The following is a 19,765-nucleotide window of genomic DNA, read 5'->3' as shown; positions in this document are numbered from 1 at the left end:
AGGGCGGGAACTCCGAGCCCGCCGGCTTCCATGGTCCCCACACACACGCATACTACACACCTGCAGTGGGCACACACGTGCACCACACACTCATACACATGTACGCACGTGCTCACCCAGACACACACGCTCACCACACATGCACGCACACCCACCAGGCAAGCCCACAGGTGCATGCATTCACGCTCACACAGGGCCATACACTGGACACTCGCCCCTGCCAGCAGACGTGCCCACAAAGTGTGTACGCACACACACGCACACATGCGCTCATTTCTCCTTTGCCCAGGGGACATCTGGGGGTCCCGCTCAGCCTCGCCCCCCACAGGCTAGGGTGAGAGGCGAGGCCTTGCCGATCCCTAACCGGGGGCCCCGAGGGCAGGTGTTGGGGGACCCCCGAGTGCCAGGCTGGGCGCAGCATCTTGAGGAGGCCACGTGTCAGGAGGGACAGCTCTTCAGGGACAGCAGCTTGGACCCGGCCTGGAGGAAGGGCTTCTGGGTGGGTGCCCGGGCCCGGAGTTGGTGAGGGTGGGCCGGGGGGCGGGCTGCACACGGGGGACCCCACGGAGGCCGTGCCGACTGATGGGGATGAGGTCGGTCCCAGCGGCGGCCAAGCTGCACGGTCTTGTAGGAAGCGGGCGTGGAAATGAGCGCTCAGGCCCCTGGTGGGCCCAGGGCAGGCTGCCCGCTGGGAAAGAGCAGTGGCCACGAGGGCACGTGGACGGCACGTGACGCCGGGCAGGGCACCTCAGCGGGCTCTCACGGGGGCCTGGCTCGGTCGGGAATGTTTTTATTTTCAGACAAGAAACCCAAGATTCCGAGGTCCAGGGGGAGAAATGGCGGATTCAGGAGTTGGCTTGTTGCGGGCAGAGTGGGGCTGGAATCCGGGCCTTCTGACACCCAGGCCTGGGAGTCCTCATCTGGGCCCTGGAGTGTTGTCAAAACAAAGAGGCAAGTCCCGGGCTTAGCCCCAGATTGAAGAATGGCCAGAGCTGGAGGCAGCGCAGAGCCCGGCCTCCCGGGTCCCGCCCTGCATGCGGCCGTGCCAGCCAGGAGCGGGGATGCCCTCACTGGGACCCAGGTGTGCCAAGGTCTGCATCTGTAACCACGGCAACAACACTGGCCAGAAAGAGGGCAGGCGCGCGGTTGACTCAGCTGTCAGAAGCAGCCACACCTGCCTGAGTTCTGTGCAAAGCGAGACGGAGAGACAAGCCCACCGGCCGACCTTCCCTGTGCGCCCAACTGCTCTTGGGGAGGAGGGGGCCTTTGAAGGAAGGGCTACAGAAGCAGCAGAGACAGAAGCAGCCTGGGAGTAGATGGAGAGTGGCCACCGGGCTAGGACGCTGACCCCAGAGCCCATGTTGACAGCTGACCCTTACTTATGAACGGGGAAACTGAGGCACCGAGTGCTGAGAGCACTTGCCCAAGGTCGTGCGAGATGCCGCGCTCCCAGCTGGGGCGTGACCAGGCTGCCGGGCAGCGGTGGGCGGCAGAGAGACGTCCGGCAGCGGCCCATGAAGCCTCCGCAGCCGGGCAGTGACATCAGGGCAGTTAAGATACGGAGAAAATCCCCAAAGAGCACATTTGTGTAAACATATGACCACAGTCACTGGATTTGTAGCTGTGGCAGGTGTGGCTCTCAGAGCAATCAGGACACTGAGCTGTCACCTGTTCAAAGTCCCTTATCTCATCAAGTCGCACCCGACTCCCAGCGCCCAGCCAGCCCGGGGCAGGGACCCCACAGGAACGTTCACCATGGCTCTGCGCCCTCCTCCCCCTTCCACCTGCCCTGCCGCACACACGCACACGCAGACCTTTGGAAGGGCGGCGATGAGGGCCTGGAGGCCTCTCTGGGTGGGGTCACCTCTACGCTGGAATTCTCTGAGGGGCCTGTTGTCTGAGGCGGTGTGCAGAGTGGGCACCCGGGCCCTGACCCAGGTGCCCCGGCACAGCTCTGAGCGGCTGCCCCTGCCAGGCCCCACCAGGGCGGCTCCTCCGCCCGCACAGGTGAGCTGGAAGCGGCCCCCTTGGGCCGTCCTGCTCCCCAGAGCCCTCGGCACCCCACTGTCTTGGCTCAGCTGGCATTTCCCCTGTGCCCACCGCAGGGCAGCAGCCAGGGCGGGCCTTGCTTGGCCAGAAGGACCGGGTCCTGCTGTCTCTCTGGGGGGTGGTTATCACTGGGGTTAGTGGTGTTGCCAGGGGATAGCCCAGCTTATGTTCAGCAGGACCTAGTTCCCCTCCAGGCTCCCCTGGGCTTAGCGGTCTCGCAGGGGTCACTGGATCAAGGGCACGAGTGGACACCAACCTCCTGTCCTTGTCCTGGGCTGAGAAGTCGCCTTGGAGTCAGAGCCTGTCAGTCTGGGCGTCACAGTAATGGGGACACCAAGACTGAGGTTTTCCAAGCCAGTAACTTACAAACAGAAGAGCTGCTTTGCTCAGTTTTCAACTGTAGAGCAGCCCCAAGAGAAGGACTCGGGCAGGTCCTGGTCACCGCGCCGGCCCCGGAGCACCTGGGGTTGTGACGTTCGCTCCATGACCTGTGGGCGTAGCTCACCAGTTTAGTCTGTTTTGCACCGTTTGGATTTGTCCTGCTGGCAATGTTTGCCCTTGTCCGTGTGGGGCGTCGGGTCTGTACTGGTTTGTAGAGCCTCCTCACACGTTCAAAGTACCGACCGTCCGAGTGACTCCAGTCCTGATGTTTCCTCAGTTTGTGGTGGCATTTCTACTTATTTATATTTTTAAAAGACACAACATTATGTGTTTGACAAAGATATAAACTGTGTCTCTTTACCTCTACCTTCCCTTTTCATTGGCTTCGTTTACTTCCATTGTTTTTACCTTTAGAAAATTTCCCTCCAAAGAGCAAAAGAAATTCTATTCCAGACTTTCTATTTCCAACATCCATAACTTTAACTTTTCCATATTATGCTAAGACCAGGTTGAATTGTTTAATTTGAGTGTAATTCTTACTGGACTCCAAGCTTTCCCTCACTTTTTCAAAGTATTTTTGCCAATTGATTCTTCGAGATGTTCAGTGGGGCTTCATTGATTAAAAAGGGCAGCTTTGGGATTTGATTGGCATCGCATAAAAACTGCATTGGAACTTGGGAAATTTTGACAATGTTGGGATAGCAATTTGAAGATTTGTCCAAATCTTCATCTATCTCCCACAGTCTGATTTTTTTTTTGGGGGGGCCACGCCACGCGGCTTGCGGGATCTTAGTTCCAAATCTTCATCTATCTCCCACAGTCTGATTTTTTTTGGGGGGGGCGTGGGCCACGCCATGCGGCTTGCAGGATCTTAGTTCCCTGACCAGGGACTGAACCGGTGCACCCTGCAGTGGAAGCACGGAGTTCTAACCACTGGACCGCCAGGGAATTCCATCCTGTGGTCTGATTTTTATGGTTTCCTTAGAGTTTATTTCTTTTAATAAACGAGATAATTTTGCCAGCAACACGGCACTGACACACCTGGCAGATGGGGAAGTAGGGGGGCATAGCTGGTGGAAGAGGTGCGATTCGCACATCTGGTCATCCTCCCCCTGGATCGGGTTTCAGGGAAGGGAGCCCCGGAGGTAAGGAAACGCGAACACTGCCGCAGAGTGTTCTCCAGTGTTCTCCAGGAAACCATGACCCTGAAGAAGAAACTGCAAAGAAACGCAGTTTGTGCAAAGATGTGCTTGAAGTGTTGTTTATCACAGAAAAGGCCGTTGCATCTCTGTGGATTAACAAAGGATGACCAGCCCAGCAATCCCCAGGACGTGGCTGTGAAGAAACATGACATGGGTGTCAAAGGGACAAGAATGTGGTCACGTCACACTGCGTGCAAACTTCCGGGAGCCGCACGCGCCTTGGGAGTGTTTATCAACAGGACAGAAGCCCGAAAGCTGACTTGGAAAGATGTAGATAGTGCCATGCTTTCTGCGTTGTTCCCCCTCTGATTTGCATTCATAACTTACGCACATCTGATTTATGTTTTTTGTTTCCGCCCAGTGGAGCAGAGCTCGGACACTGTGCAGGGACGCAGTGGCATCACTTGGTCAGGACGAAGCCCCGGGCAGGGACAGGAGGCGGTCGCTCCCTCTGTCGCTACTGCGCTGGTGGCACTGGTGTCCGTCGTCTGCCTTCTACCTCCCTGGGCACCAGCTGGACAACCGGGTCAGCCGAGGGAGAGAGAAGCCGCGTAGGATGGGTGCTTGGGGAGCACAGACAGCGCCCAGTTGACCCCTCCTTCATGGGTACGTGGGGGCACTGAGGCTCGGCCACGGACTAGACGCAGCCGTCCTGACTCCCGGGCACCTTTGCCCGTTTGAGCACTGTGTCCTCGGGGGCTGGGGCTGGAGGACTCCCCAGGAAAACAGTGTGTAGAGAGGAGACATTATCAGAATTGGCTCGGGGCATTGTGGAGGCTGCGAGCCCCAAACCTGCAGGGAGGTGGGCCTGGGGAAGAGCCAGGAGGGCCGACGCACAGTGCCGGGCCCAGGGCGGTCTGCTGGGGAACCCCTCCCACTGATTGCGCGAGGTCCCACACATCACAGAGGGCGATCTCTCTACCCAGAGTCCACTGATGTAAGTGCTCATCTCGTCCAGACACACAAAAGGCAACCATCCCAGGCGTGGAGACAGGGGTCTGGGAGGCCCTGCTGTGTTCCTGGCCCGGAAGGCTGCCCTCTCCTGTGTGGGTGCCTTGCCTCTGGGGGCCCTTCCGGGGGCCCACCTGTGCAAAGAGCCCCGAGGTGACGTGGCACCCCAGCCCCCAGCCAACCCTGACTGAGGCTGCCTCCCTGCAGGCCCCCTGGCCCGTGACCCTCCTTCTGTCCCTCTCACGGGCTGCTCAGGCCGTGCCTCAAATCCCGGTTAAAATCAGAGCCCCCAGCCGACCAAACATCCCTCTCAGGGAGGGTGGGCAGTTGAGCAAATCAAAGTCGAAACGGGAAGCCTGCTTGAATCTGAACCTCAGATAAGCACCAAGAACTCCTTTAGTATATATTCTATGCAACACTGGGCTATGTATTTTTTTAAAAAGCATTCATTGTTTCTCTGTAATTCAAGTTTAACTAGGGACCCTGCATTTTTCTCTAGCACCCTTGGCCCACCCTCCCTGCACCAGCAGATCCATGACCCTCCGGGCCAGGCCCACTGGCGCCCCCTGCTGCCCAGGGCAGGGACTCAGCCAGGCCTAGGGACGACGACAGCAAGGATATGTGGGTCCAGGAGGGATGCGGGACCGCGGCAGCAGAACCTGACTTGGAGGGAGGGGGCACCTCCTCTTTCCCCAAAGTACGCAGCGTATACAAGGGCAGGGAACTGCCCCGGGGGCGTCCTAGGCCCGGGCCGCCTCTCTCACACGGGTGCCCCGGCCTGGTGGCCCCAGAGCCCCCCTCCCCACCCCCCATTCTTTGCCTGAAGGAGGCAAAGCTACTGGCCTGAAGGAGGCTCTAGAAAATTCTCCACTTTGGGAATTCAAGAGGGCCCTGGTCACAGTTCTCGAGACCCCAAGCCTGGTCAGGATGGCCTGGGAGCAGGCTCACATCGCTTTCCTTCCTGGGCAGTTGGGCCTCCCCAGTTCTCACGTGGAGCCGACACGGAGAGCCAGGACTGTGGTTGCAGCTGCTACCGTGCCCCTGGCTGTGTGATCCTGGGCAAACGTCAGCCAGGATTTCGAGACGGAAAGAGCAGAACATTAGCCCAAGCATGGGGCCTTCCTGCCGCTGAGGTCCTGGCTCCTATATCCCATCCTAGAGCAGGCGGGGCCTGGGTAGTGGAACAGGCCTGGCTTAGCTACTGCCCCGTGGTCTCCTGGCTGGATGGGCACCCCACAGGGTCTTCCCAGCAAAGCTCCTGGCATGGAGAAGTCCCCTTCCACCGGGGAGGCTTCCCGGTGGTGATGGCATCTCCCCTAGGCTCCTGGGGGGGTGTCACGTCGCACCTAGCAGCCGCCCCAGGGAGGCAGAAGGCCCAGGCCTGGTGTAGGCTCAGGCATGGACCTGGGAGGAGCTGGGCGAGCACTGGCACTGCAAGTCCACCCGGTACACCCACAAGGCCAGCCACGATGACCGGGGATACCAGCCTGGGTGCAGAGGCAACAGGGTCCCGTCGACCCGGGGTCTCCCACGGGTGTGGCTCCGGGAGGAGACAAGACGCGTGCCAGGCATCCTTGGGATTCCTGACCTGACCCTACCCCCCCGCATTCATGGGTAAACTGAGGCTGGAGGAAAAAGCTCCTGCTAGGAGAGGCGTGCTGGTGACCAGGGACCCAAGGGCACGTCGGGCTGTGGTGGCAGAGTGCGTGCTACGGCCCGGTGACTGCTATCCATGAGGGTCGAGTCCCCGCCAGAAACACAGACGCAGCAGTGCTTTTTGTAGAGAGCACATAAATACAGTTCAGTCTAGACAGAACACAATAATTAGCTGGCACAGAGACGTCAGACAGCATCAGCCGGTTCCCGTGTCTGGGCTCCCCGAGCAGAGCTGAGCATCTGGCCATGTGGTGGGCACCGCGGGAAGGTGACCAGGCTCCGCTGTTTTTGAGGTAAAACTTCGTATGAACTTTTCCTTTAAAGCGAAATCCCTGCAGGACACCAGACGTGCAGGGGCAGCTCTGGCCTTCCACGTGGACACCCACAGAGCCACATGAGTCCGGCCACCATGGTTACCGGGGTGGAAGTGAAAACATCCTCGGCTAGACAAGAGCCAGGGGCGGCGAGGTGGTGGCTCTGGAAGCCACAGCTTCTCCCAGGCTCTTCCCCGTCCCCGGAGGTTCTTCTCAGGTGAGGTTCTGGGGTGCGGCCAGGTGGGTCCCATTCCTGGGTCCCTGGGCCCATCACCCTGTCCTCAGCTTCAGCACCCGGGACAGCGGCTCCTTGGCGCTGGAGTAGACCAGGTAGGAGCCGGCAGCCGTGCGGAAGGTCTCCCAGTCCCTGCAGCCGAAGGTCGGGAGGCTGTGCACGGCCACGAAGCCTTCATACCCCTGCCACCTGTGGGGAGAGACTGTCAGCCTCGGGACAGGGGCGCCGGCGCCAGGCTGCCCTCAGGGAGAGGAGAAGGTGCCTGGGCGTTGGGGCTCCCACTGTATCCCCCCTGCCGTGATCCTCGCCAGGCCTTCTTCACCTGCTTCTCCCACCGGGCACAGCATGGAGGGGCCCAGCATCCCAGCCTCACAATCCCCCCAGGTTACAATCGCGGGGAGCTGGGCCAGGAGGGGCCTTCTCAGCCTGCAAAGAGGAAACTGAGACCCGGAAGGGGGGACCTGCCCTGTCCGAGACCCCACGGCTGCTCTGATCCACCCAGGGTCCTGCTCCCATCCTAGATTGCCTTCGGATTTCTCCGTCGGGCGGGGGATGGGGAGGGCCTCCTGGTGGGTTAATAGTGGGGTCCGAGCTGAAGCCCCCTCCTCACTGCTGGGGTTGGCAGTGAGGCACGGCCCTCAGACACACACCTGGCACCCATCTTTGGATGCGGGAACCCCACTGCCGGCACACGGCCCTGTGACCCCCGCTCCCACATGAGGATGCTGTACCTAGCCCTTCATCCTGCCCCAGTCAGCGGTTTCTAGGTTTTGCCCTTCAAAAGGGATTTATCGACAGGTAGCTCTGTTTCCATTGGGTGGAGGCCCCAGAGTGGGCCGCATCAAAAGCAGTCATAGTTTTAATTTAAATGTTTTTCCAGATGACTTTCTGGAAAGGTTGGGGTGATTCCTGTCCTGGTGGGGAAGGGCCAGCCCTCCCCACCGAACACACACACACACTCAGCACTGTGGGTCTTTAAACAGCGTCCAAACCGATGGGAGATATGCGTCATCCTCGCGCTCTGAAACAACAATTTCTAACATGTTTATTCACATTGTCCATTTTTAGTTCTGAAGACCCTATTTATATCTTTTGCCCATTTTTCCAGATTCAAAACAAATCTTTTATTAATTTGTGGGGTTCCTGTTCTGCCATATGTGTTGTGGACAGTTTGTCCTTTGATTTTGAATGGGACGCCCTTTCCATAGAAAACGTTTAAATGTAGGTGGTCGGCCTGGCGGCCTCTTTCCAGCCTAGGGAAGGTCTCACATCTTCTCTGCAGAACTTTGAGGTTTTACAAAGTCATCTTAGCTTTTCTTCTAATATTTCTGTTGTTGAATTTTTAACATTTAAGTGTTTTCTCCTTATAAAATTTACTTTGAGTATAATATGAAGCAGAGGTATAGGTGTGTTTTCTTCCAGATGGACAGAAAATTACAGGGAATTATTTTATTAATTCGTCTTTTTCTCACTGAGCTGAATATAGCATTATCACACTAGATGATTGTGAAAGATCGGCTCTTTTCTGGACTGTATTCTACTCCTTCTACATATTTGTTTATGTTTAGCAAAAATCATACTGCTTTATTTGCACGCTGTCAGGACCTCCTTCACTATTCTCCTTTTCAACATTTTCTTGGCCATCTTTGAAAATTTTTTCTTCCATATGAATTTTTAAATTACTTAAATTTTTAAATTACTTAAAATTTAAAATTACTTAAAATTTAAAAATTAATTAAAACTTAAAAATTACTTAAAATTAATATTTTTTTATTACTTAAAATTTTTTTAAATTTTAAATTACTTAAAATTTTAAAGTTTTAAATTACTTAAAATTTTAAAAAGTTTAAAATTACTTAAAATTTTAAAATTACTTTGTCTTGTTGAAAACAGCAATTAATTAGAAAGTCTAAAGAAAATTGATGATTTTTCTAATAAAGTATAGATAAGCAAACTTGTCTCAGGAAGAGACGTAGAACCTGATTAAACCAGTAGCCACGGGGGAGACTGGACGAGCTGCTCCACAAACACTATTGAAAAGGAACCAGGCCGCCGGCTTTGTAACTGAATTTAACCACGTCGTAAAGAAAACAGATTAGTCCTACTGTTCAAACCATCCCAGCCCACAGGTGTAGGTGGTGTGCCTGTTAAGTTAGGTTCCACATCAAGTGTCCAGAAGAAATCACAGAGCCATTTCATTTCCTATTATAGATACAAGAACCTGAAATCGATCATAATGATTGGTAGCCAGTGACATGTTAAATAATTGCACATCCTCGTTAAGTGACGCTCGGACCAGAGTGCAAGGTCACCTCTCATAAATCATTATGTCAACAGATTGACCGGGAAGATGCGCGCCAAGCACTGAAGAATGCCCGCGGGGCGAGACTGCTCACGTCCTGTCAAACTGTGTAACGCCCAGACCGTTTCCATCACATCAGTCAGACGGAACGGCGGTCACTGCTCCTACGATTCCAAATCATCCTGGAATTTCTAGCTAATTGAGAAAACTAGATAAGCAGTAAAAGCATTAGGAAATACAGAGGCAAAGTTGCTTTTATTTGTAGGTGTTCTTATACTTCTAGAGCTCCCACAGACATTTCTTCGGGAAACCATTAGAACTGAAAGAGATAACGTGGCTGGATGGCCAGACACAACAATTAATTGTCAGGATACGCAGATGGAAATGGACATGTGCTTACAACTAGGAAAACTCCCAGAAGTGAAGGTATTGCGAACACCACAGTGCCTCTAGGACGAAGTGTAAAATTTTATTGAAGGACACGTGAAAAACAGAGGGGTCTACCGTAGGCCTGGATGGAAACGTTTAAAGGATAATATACGAATAACTCTCTAATTAGTGTATCCACACACGCATCTCTGGCCAAATCCAAAGTCGTGAGCCTCAGCGAGACTAGTGGTCACCTGGCTAACCCAGGGGCATCATCCAGACTCAGCCTGCACTCCGGTGCGCTGGGTGCCAGGTGACCCACAAAGCCCACTAACCTGTGACTCGCTCTGAGCCTGTGGTCACCAGTGGGGAAGGCAAGCACACGCCACGTGAACCGAGGTGGTGAGGAGGGGCACGGCCTTTACCTGTAAATAATACTGTTTACTGAGAAGGTATTTCCGTCGAAGGAGTTTGCAACCACCAGGAAATAATCTTCTCCCACTGAGAAGAACTCCCAGTCCAGAGCACTGCAAAAGCAAGGAGCAGACGTTAGGACACGGGACTCGGACATGTTGCCATGGAACTCGGGGGGCTGGAGTTCAGCCAGTTCTCCCCCTAATCTCAGAATTCAGGGCGGTAGGTCCCACTTCCAAAATCCACAGAAGGGGGAGCGATTTTCTCAGTCACACAGCCAGTTGGTCTATTCCCGGGAAGTGCAAATTAATTGTTCACTTTTTTAAATAAAAAAATGTAATTGTACTAAAATACACAAAACTGTCTGTTTCACCCATTCTTAAGTGCACAGCTCAGTGGCATTAAGCGCAGTCATACTGTTGTGCGACCGTCACCACCGTCCACCTCCAGACTTTTTCCATCTTGCCAAACTGAAACTCCGCCCCCGTGAAACACTGCCTCCCATCCCCTCCCCCAGCCCCCGGCCCCCGCCGTCCTGCTGTGTGTCCCTATGAATCTGGCTCATCCAGGGAGGGCATATCAGTGGATTCTACTGCATTTGTCCTTTTCTGACTGGCTTACGTCACTGAGCATCATGTCCTCAAGGTTCATCCGTGTTTTCACAGTTGTCAGAATGTCCTTCCTTTTCGAGGCTGAACAATATTCCATTGTAAGAATGGACCCCATTCTATCCATTCCTCTGTCGATGGACACTTGGGTTACAAGTGTCAATGCTGATGCTATGAACATGGGTGCAAAGGTCACTCACTTAGAAGAGGCTGAAATAGAGGAACAGTCTCAAGCTCGTGGTCACTCCATGAAGGCCTGCAGCACCCCCTGGAGGCGGGAACTTGAGGACACTGGCCGTGAGCTCACCCACTCACCCGCTCCTTCCCTGACAGCCGTTCAGGTGCCAGCAGGGTCTGCTGACACAGAGACATTCCCCACATTTGCAAGCTGTGGTTCTTACTGCAAACAGACCACTGCATCCTGCCTTCAGCAAATGCCTCCTGAACTTGCTAAGGGTGAGTCTGTGCTCAGAGATGGCTCAGTTCCCAGGGGTCTGACAGAGGGCTTCCAGGAAGGACATCCCAGAGCCCTGTCTATCCAAGGAGGCCAACCTGGGCATCAGCCATGGTCCCCAGTCACCACTCTGATTACTGCATTACTGTCCTGTGTCCACTTTACAGATAAGGAAACTGAGGCCACAGCCTTGCAGCAAGTGGGAGTCACTTGGATGCCAAAGGTCAGGCCGGTGCGTCTGCCTCCAGTGGCCTCCGGGTTACGGCTTATTCAGGCAGTAGAGGGCCCTTCTCTCTTGGTCGATACTCACCCTGGGTTCCTTCTCAGTGGGGCACTGAGGGCGCTAGCCTAGAGCTCCTACAGGACCCTAGATGTGAGAGGGCCCATGGGGGTCCCTGGGGACATGCAGGGGGGCTGAGGCCAGTGGGGGCCCTGGGGCTCCTCACTGCTTCCTTCTTCTACTGTTTGGAAGCCTGTCTCAGGCCACTTCCAGGCATGGCCAGTCACGATTCGGTCATTAAAGAAGTCGTGGCCGTGACCATGCTCATTGAGGGGCAGCAGGGCAGCCGTGTGGTCCCCGTGCAGCATCCTGCCAGTCGCAGCTGGGTTCTAAAACCGAGGCCGTGGAAAAGACGCCAACAGCAAAGTGCTGACTTACACTGTCTGCGCCACAGCTCACGTCAGGGGCTGCGTTGCTTTAATCCAGGAGGAAGCGAACGTCTGGCGTGACTTCCCGCTCTCCCTCCAGAGCAGCGGGACAGTAAAGCCACTGACGGTAATGGGAGGCACATCTTTATCCTTCAGAACCACACCGTTTGGACAAAAGGTGGAGACGGACAGATATCCACCAACCGACGAGGGACGAACAAAGTGTGGTAAATAACTACAGTGGAACATTCCTCAGTCATTAAAAGGGGTGAAGCACTGACGTACAGCGTAGGTGAGCCTTGAACACATGCCGAGTGAGAGAAGCCACACACAACAGACCACACCCTATGTATTCCATTCACAGGCAGCGTCCAGAATGGGAAAACCCAGAGGGACGGAAAGCAGACTGGTGGGTGCCGGAGGCTGGGGAGGTGGGGGGAGGGGCAAAGGTAGCTGAAGGGCGGGGTTTCTTTTTGAGGCGATGAAAATATTCTAAAGTCACTGTGGTGATGGCTGCACACACCCGTGAATTTAGTTTAAAAACACACACACAAGCCACATCGTTTGAAAGCAGAGTCCAGGTTACAACAGGAGCCACTATCACTCACCTGGCCCTGGAGAAAGGTCTGCAGGGAGTGGGGAGTGAGACCACGTCACGCCTCCAGGAAGCGGGTGGGGCACCCGTGGCTTCCGGGAGGCACAGGCGCGCTGCCGTCTGTGGGCTACCGGGCGGGAAGCGGGTCCCCCTGGATCCCTGCCCCCCACCGCACCCCGGTACCTGCAGGTGCGGATCTCCTGGAACCTGACGAACGTCTGCGCGGTGACGTTCAGCTCGTAGATGACGGAGTCGATGACGTAGGAGTCGTTTTGCACTTGCATTTCCACGTCGTAGCGGTGACTATTCGCGACGGCAAGAAACACCCTCTCCCCGATGTGGAAAACCTCCCAGTCTGCAGCGCCAAACGTCTGGAACGGTGAGAAGGGGGCCAAGAGCACGCGTGAATGGAGACCCTCGGAATGGCCACCCACGCGCTCCAGCCCCTGCGTGCTCCAGGCGCCGGGTCGGGGCCCTCCCGCCAGCACGGCTCTTCCCAGCCTCACTGCACGTGAGTCAGGGGACCATCTGCATAGAGTGCTTCTTACCACCTGTGCCGCCCACTCCCCCATGCCCCAGTGTGCCCATCCAGGAGGTCCAGCTGCTACAACATCTCTGCCAGGGAGCCCTCCCTGCTCCCCCCAGTCAGGCTCTGAACTCCAAAGCAAACTCTAGGGACCTCTGGAGTTTCTCACTACAGGCTGTCCCTAGCCTGAGGCTCTCCTTTGGCTCTAGGGACCACCCCATCTCTGGGTTCCTGTGCCGTCCCTCTGAAATCACTTATCACCCTCGAGGGTGAGGTGTGTGGGGGGCAACAGGGCTGGACCTTTATGTGAATAGCCGGCTGCCAAGCCTTGGTCCCAGACCTCGAGCTGCATGAGCTGATTTGCGGGTGGGACCCAGGAGGAAGTTACGGCCAGCATCTCGGGGGTGCTGCGGTGAGGGTGCATGGGGAAGGGGAGGACCAGAGGGGTCCAGATCCAGGCCCTGGTCTGGGCCCTGAAGAGAGAAGGTGGGGCAGAAACAAAAGGAGTGACCACCCCTGAAGACAGCAAGCGGCAGGGGCTTAAGTGGAGGCAGGGAAGATGTGGCAGCTCCCGCAGCAGTGAGCGGCCTGTGGCTGGTGGAACAGCGGCCAAAGCTCCTGGGGACCCCGAACCACAGCCTGAGGAGGCCGCTGGGGTCTGAGATCCCACGTCAGCAGAAAGGGGTTGACTCTGTTCCCATGGGCTGGCGAGGGCTGCAGAAGCGCCGATGGGACACTTGGCACGAAATTGGCTTTAAATGTTTTGCCTCTTGGCTTCCGGCTTCTCATCCTGGTGGAGACACTTACACTAGACTGAGCCTCCTGCTGATAATAATCGTGAACTCTGGATGCGATGCCTAAAAAGCACACAGTTGTTTGAAGGCGCTGGACAAGGGCCGAGGCAGGTGGAGAGTGGAGGGGACGCGACCCCCGGATGCACGTTTATCTGACGTTTTCTCTGAGGGCACTCCCCATCCTGGGGCGCGTGGGCACGGCACTCGAATGGCGGCAGCAGGCTGGTTGGACATGGGAGTCCAAGGTGAGAGTTTGGGGCTTGCAGAGTCTCTAGCTCTAGGAAGGAGGGAACCCCAGAAGGGGGAGCCCCAATGTCTCCTTAGTAACTTCTTTCAAGTCCTGTCCAGCTCCTGAGGTGTACACACAGGGGACAAGATCCCAGGGACCCAGAGACAAACAACAACTGAGAGGCTGAAGGAACTGACCAGAGAGTTAAGCACCTGGGGAAACAGGCAGGCGAATGTGACCCATAATCAAGAGAAGAAACAGCAAGTAGAAATAGGTGGACACTGCAAATACTGGAGTTAACAGATGCAAACTTTACAGTAGCTACGATCAGAATCTATAGGGAAATATGTGTGTGCTGACCAATGAGATGGGGAGATTTGGGAAGCTAGGAAAACTCTAAACGGAGCCAAATAGAAATCCTACCTGAAGAGGAAAATATCTGTGTTCACAAATCTATTGCATGGGATCAAGAGCTATCAGGACCATCCAGAAGAAAGAACCAGTGAACTAGAAGAGAGACTGATAGACATTGCCTGAATTGAAGCACAGAAAGGGGGAAAAACGTTTACAATAGGGATTTCCCTGGTGGCGCAGTGGTTAAGAAACCGCCTACCAATGCAGGGGACACGGGTGCGAGCCCTGGTTCAGAAAGATCCCACATGCTGCAGAGCAGCTAAGCCTGTGTGCCACACCACTGAGCCTGCGCTCTAGAGCCCGCGAGCCACAACATGAGAAGCCAGCACAACGAGAAGCCCGTGCACCACAAAGAAGAGCAGCCCCCACTCGCCGCAACTAGAGAAAGCCTGTGTGCAGCAACGGAGACCCAATGCAGCCATACATAAATAAATAAATATGTAAAAAAAACATTTATAATAAAGGTGAACAGAGGCTCTATGACTGAGGAATAATATAATGCAGTCTAACGTGCGTGTAATTGCGTCACAGAAGGAAAAGAAAAGAGAATGAGGCAGAAGAAACATTTAAATAAATGATGGCTAATATTTTTCCAAATTTGATTAAAAACCACAGATCCAAGAAGATCGGAGACCCCAACCAGAATAAAGACAAAAAAACCCCCACACCTTGACACATCATATTTAAATATCCGAGAATAGATGGAGAAGATTGCAAAAGCCACCAGAGGAAGACGACACATTCGATATAGGGAAACAGTGGTACCAATGGTACCCGACGTCTCATCAGAAACAGTGGAAGCTTGACATCAACAGAAAACCATCTTTAATGTACACGAAAGAAAAAACGTGAACCCAGAATTCTACAACCAGTGAAAATATCCTTCCAGGTAGAATAAAGTCATTTTCAGATAAAAGTGGTCGAATGAGTTGCCAGCAGACCTGCTCTACGAGAAGTACCGGAGGAAGCTGTGAAGCTGAAGGGTGGTTACACCACAGGGAGAGTCGTGTCTGTGGAAGGGATGCAGAGGGCGTTGGGAATGGTGAGCCTGTGGGTGTAAAGACAACCGACAGCAAAAATGATAAATTGTGGAGCTTATAACCTAAGTAGACGTGTGAGTCTATACATGCTCACAGTAGCCGGACAGACGGGTGGGGGTAAATGAAATCATGTTGTTGTAAGGTTATTACATTAGATGTAAGGTATAATATTAATTCAAAATAGATTGTACACCTGAAACGAACACAACATTGTTAATCAGCTATACTCCGATATAAAATAAAAAATTTTTAATTTGAATTGTACATATTAACAGGGACTCACGGTTAATAAAAAATAGACCATAGGAAGTTGGATACGTATGCCGTAATTACTGGAGCACACAATTACACAACGCACTGAATCAATACGAAACAGAGGAGATAGATGGAAGACTACGTATGTGACAGAGGGCTTGTATCCAGAATATAGAAGGAACTCCTACCTATCAGTAATGAAAGGCAGAAAATAAAATAAAATATGGGTAAAAGACTTGAATAGGCATTTCGCAAGGGGGCTCTAGCAAGCCAGCAGGTGGATGGAAACCCGCCATCTAGTCACCAGGGGATTTCGACTTAAAACCCACACTGCGGGGCCGCTTCACACCCAACAAGTAAAACTGCAAATACAGACAAAACCCGGTGTTGGCAAGAGCGCGGGGCGGCTGGAGCTCATGCTGTGCGGGGGAGTGTGTGAAATGGTAGAATCGTCTCGGAAAACTGCTTGGCGATGTCTGCAAAGTTAAACATCCGCCTACCTTATGGCCCAGAATTCCACTCAAGAGAAATAAAAACAATTTGCCCACGGAAAGCCTTGATGAGATGCCTGTAGGAGCTTTACTCATGACAGTGAAAAGCTGGGAACAGCTCAGGTTGGACGGACAAGGAACCGAGCCTGGAAGCCACGCAGCGCACAGGCTCGGGACCGGGCTGCTTCCTGGGGACACCGTGCGTCCCCAGACGCAGGTGGTCGTGGCGGGGGCAGAGCCAGTCACCCGACGCCCAGCGATGCTGGAGGAACACTCGCATCCCCACCCCACGTGGGAAGCGGCTCCGTTTTTCTTTACCCGGACCGGGCAGGGCGGGTCTGATGACTGCCCCTCCTCGGAGGTCCCTTCCCCGCTTGTAGATGGGTCCGCGCCGCCCAGCGCGCCCTCTGGCCCCGGCGGGTCCGGTACCCGGCCAGGTCGCCCGGCTTGGTGTTTTCTCCACGCCCAGCAGAGGGCGTCGCCGCCCGGTTCGCGGAGCCCCGATCCCGGGCAGAGCCGCTGCCCTTGAAACAGGCCTGGGCCCGTCCTGAGGAGCCGAAACAAGGGAGCCCAAGCTAAAAGTGACACACGAGGACAAGGACAGGGGCCAGGACACCTGGCGTTGCCAACCGCTTCCGGGCCAGGAGCTGGGCTGAGGCCTTTGTGCATTGGCGTCCTCTCCTCACCGCTGCTCCGGAGGTGGCACTATGTCCCCTGGGGTCACCCGGAAACTTCCGAGCTGGTGGGGACACTCGGGCCCGCGGGGCCGCCAGCCTCATCTGCTGTGTGGCCGCTTCATAGTCGACCGACGTTAAAGACCCGCACGAGTGTGCAGTGACACGCGCGCCAGCTCTGGCAGGTCGCAGAAACCACCAGAGAGGCCGGTGGGTGAGATCGCCAGCTCCTCCCACCCCGGTGCTGATGAGACCACGTCAGTGGGAAACGCCCACACCCGCACACACACCTGCACACACGTGCACGTGTGCAGACACACAAGACACCTGCATGCACACACCTGTGTACACACGTGCACACACCTGCATGGACACGACTTTACACACAATCCTGCATGCATACAAGTGTATACATGTGCACATACCTGCAGGCACACAAGCTTTTATGTACACACCCACCTGTATACACCTGTATGCCCTTATACCTGATGCACACACATGCATTGTGTATATACATGCACACGCTTGCAAGCACGCACGTGTACACACCCACACAGGACAAGGGGCCAGGGCTTGTATGAAGAGGGGGTATCCCACAGATTGCCAGGGCTGCCTTCCAGCTCCGACTCACTCCACCCTCCGCTCACTTGCCTTGAGCCCCAGCGCGGAGGGGGAGAGGCGTGCAGATGGGGGTCGGTGAAGGGGCTGTCAGGGCCTGGGAAACGGGGAGAAGGGCCAGGAACCCAGGAGGAAGGACGGGGGCGTGGCCAGCGGCAGGGAGGTGGGGAGGAGCATCCAGGTGGGCGTGGCTTAGCGCGGGCGGGGCGGGGAGGGGAGGTGTGTTCTCACCCTACCTCTGCTGTCCGCGCAGCTGCGTCAGGCGCCAGATACAGCAAGTACGCGGCGCCTCGTTCAATTTGAATTTCAGATAAGCAATGGTTCTTCAGTGTATGTGTATGGACACGCTTTTACTAAACAATGATTCGTTGTTTATCTGGAATTCACATTGAACTGGGTGTCCGGTATTTTATCCGCCAGAGGCTGGCACAGGCCAGCATGGGGCCCCCGGCTCACAGTCACCGGCTAGCGATGAGCTCTCCTCGCAGGGTGGGACCAGCACCTGCGCCCTCAGCCAGAGGCTGCGCTGCCCCCGCTCGGAAGCGAATGGGGGACCGTCCCCACCCAGGGCTGCTCCAGCCTGGGCAGGGCATGAGCGGGCCTGAGGCCCCGCTGTCAGGCCGCTCCTGGACTCTAAGCACATTAGGGACTCATCAGGGAGAGAAGAACCCTGCCTGGCGCCGGATCAAGGAGGCCAGGCACCTGCTGGGCTGGTGGGCCCTTCCCGCCCTCCTGAGCGGAATTCCCCCGGAGCTCTGCCCTGGAGTCCCCTGGCTGCGGGCCTGGCAGGCTCTGGAACACCTCGAGGGACGATGGTGCTTCCAGGACTTGGCAGCCGGGAGCACCTGGAACCCCTGACGGCCTCCCTTGAGGGTGGGTGGGCTCCCGGTAACCAGCGGATCCCTTGCTGGGGAGGAGGCCCTCAGGTTCCGGCTCTGATGGAGCAAAGACCCAAGGTCTGGGAGTGCCTGGGGAGGGAGGGGCGGGGCGCGCTGCCTGGGGAAGGCAGGCAGCCCCCCAGAGGGCCCTGGGGGGACGCTGCCATTCCCACTGTGGGCAGCTGGCTAAGGTGGGTGAGGGTCCCATCCTAGGAGGCTTCAGGGGGTGCCCCTCCCAGCTCTCCCCTGGCCCAGCAGCCCCTCCAAACCTTGCTCCTCCCCAGGCCGCCTGGTCCACTGCCCGCTCCTGCCTCACAGAGCAGACCCGAGGCACAGGAGGAAGCGCCAGGGCCCTTGCCAGCACCTGAGCCCGGCCCCTCCCGGCGCTGACTGCTGAGGGCGCTCTCACACCACCCTCCTTACAGACGTGCCTCCTTTTCCTTCGTTTCTGGACGTCTACATTCCCGGTGGAGACTACGTTTCTGACAAGCCCACAGCTCCACCCTCATCCCCAGACACCCACTGATAGCTCTGGGCAGCGCCTCTGCCCGTCCCCTCCACCTGCCCTGACGCACGGCTTCCTGGGGTTCACTGGCCCTCTCCACTGGGGCCCCTGTCAGCCCTCAGCTGCGCCCCCCCCCCCAGTCTCCCACTGCCCTCGGTTCTCTTTTCTGCCAGCGGCACCTCCATCAGCCCCGCCTCCCAGGCAATAAAGCCCGCCATCTTGGCCCACCATTCCCCTCCCCGCTCCCCCGGCCCCTCCGTTCTGGGTCTACACGTGATGACTGTGACCACAGGCCCCACAGCCAGACAGCTCAGGGAGCAGAAACCCCAGGGGCTGGAGGCTGGATTTCTGTGGCCAGAGCCCATTCCTTCCTGCACACACCCCGCTCGGACCTCCTTTGGTCCAAGATGGTGAGGCCAAGTGGTTGGAGCTGTGGTCTCTGCCACCTGAGGAAGGTTCCAGGATTCCTGGTGGGAGAGGCGGGGAGGTCTGGAGGGCGGGGCTGAGGAATTCGTCCAGGGTGGGCAGCCAGCCTCTCACGTACACCTGAGCCACAGACCTGGCGTGGGCATGGCCCGGGCCCTCCCGGTGAGCTGAACTCACCCCGCAGCCCTGGGACCCCGCCCAGCGCCCCTCCCAGCACCGTCCGTGTGCACAGCTTCGCAAACACCTGCGTGCGCCCTTGCCTGGCCGTCCCTCCACAAAGGTTTCCCTGCGGTGTGGGCACCTCTCCACCCACACATGCTTTCAAAGCACCGGCCTCTCCTGCTTCAAAGCCCATGGCCGTGAGAGAGGGTGCAAAGCTCCAAATCAAGTGGAAACACATGAAGACATCGCCAGGACCTGAGAGGATTAAAACACAGTATGAAAAATGCTGGCAGAACATGAAAGTGGGACCTCGTGGGTTCTGAGGACTCGAGTGTGAAGAAACACGGGTCATAAGAGAAGGCAGCCTTCAGGCAGGGCTCCGCAGTCGTTTGCGGGCTCAGGTGGCAGCAGTGCCCCCTCACAGCCCCCACAGTCACTCTGCCCACTGGCCAGAGACACGCTCTCTCACAGCCACTGTGGTCCTGCTCTCGCCCGCCCTTGTGGGTGATTCTTCCCACTGACGTCCCACCCCTCAGCTGGTTCTCCTTTAGGTCCTGTAACCCGGATGGCCCCCG

The 19,765-nt window shown here is 56.0% G+C and overlaps 1 protein-coding gene across 1 annotated transcript in view; it reads right to left on the bottom strand.

The window, feature by feature from the left end:
* Positions 1-6,823: 6,823 nt before the first annotated feature.
* Positions 6,824-19,765, bottom strand: part of TSPEAR (thrombospondin type laminin G domain and EAR repeats) — a 60,234-nt gene continuing 47,292 nt past the window's right edge. Inside the window, exons 10-12 of the mRNA XM_030835585.2 lie at positions 12,362-12,549; positions 9,885-9,986; positions 6,824-6,977 (exon numbers count right to left, since the gene is read on the bottom strand). Of these exons, the coding sequence (XP_030691445.1) occupies positions 6,824-6,977; positions 9,885-9,986; positions 12,362-12,549 (444 nt within the window). The remainder of the gene's footprint in view (positions 6,978-9,884; positions 9,987-12,361; positions 12,550-19,765) is intronic.

This window comes from Globicephala melas, chromosome 4, assembly GCF_963455315.2.
Source record: "Globicephala melas chromosome 4, mGloMel1.2, whole genome shotgun sequence".
NCBI classification, from domain to species: domain Eukaryota; kingdom Metazoa; phylum Chordata; class Mammalia; order Artiodactyla; family Delphinidae; genus Globicephala; species Globicephala melas.
The sequence above is the reverse complement of the archived record's forward strand: the minus strand, read 5'-3'. Positions and strand labels throughout refer to the sequence as shown.